The 760-nt window shown below is 33.3% G+C and overlaps 1 protein-coding gene across 1 annotated transcript; it reads right to left on the bottom strand.

Moving 5' to 3' along the window:
• Positions 1-132: 132 nt before the first annotated feature.
• SARC_17796 (hypothetical protein) lies at positions 133-439 on the bottom strand (the record flags this gene model as incomplete). The annotated part of the gene is made up of 1 exon (XM_014288116.1): positions 133-439. A coding segment is annotated over one exon (307 nt), but the record flags the coding sequence as incomplete, so codon positions are not given.
• Positions 440-760: the final 321 nt, after the last annotated feature.

Below are 760 nucleotides of genomic sequence, written 5' to 3'. Positions count from 1 at the left end.
TACATACATACATACATACATACATACATACATACATACATACATACATACATACATACATACATACATACATACATACATACATACATACATACATACATACATCCATCTACATCTATATATTCAGAATACCCCACAAAGCCCCTTGAACACCAGCACCCACCTCGTCATTGCTGCCATACACGTCTTCATCCGACAGATCCTTCTTGCTCGCATACTCAGCCACTAGATTGTGCAGGATGGTCTGTGTGTGCGCGGTTGTGTGTTTGATGGGTGCGTTGACGTTGGTGTGGTTGTGGTTGATGCACGCAATGTCTGTCATGAGTGTTTTGATGACCATTTGCGGCTCCTTTCGGCCCACATACACAATGACCTTCTGTGACGACGGGATGACACCCGGAGTCGCCACCACCAGGCACACCTGCAGATGCACAGGCATGGACACAGGTACAAGTAAACAATATGAAAGTGTATATACTCATGCATAAGTATAGATTATACGTATCTATGAGGAAGGGTAGGATGTATATGGACGTTATAATTAAGTATATGCACGAGTAAACGATGTATATATATATATATATATATATATATATATATATATATATATATATATATATATATATATATATATATATATATATATATATATATATATATATATATATATATATATATATATATATATATATATATATATATATATATATATATATATATATATATATATATAGTAGTAGTAGTAGTAGTAGTAGTAGTA

The sequence above is a fragment of the Sphaeroforma arctica genome (assembly GCF_001186125.1).
Source record: "Sphaeroforma arctica JP610 unplaced genomic scaffold supercont1.12127, whole genome shotgun sequence".
In the NCBI taxonomy this organism is placed as follows: Eukaryota; class Ichthyosporea; order Ichthyophonida; genus Sphaeroforma; species Sphaeroforma arctica.
The sequence above is the reverse complement of the archived record's forward strand: the minus strand, read 5'-3'. Positions and strand labels throughout refer to the sequence as shown.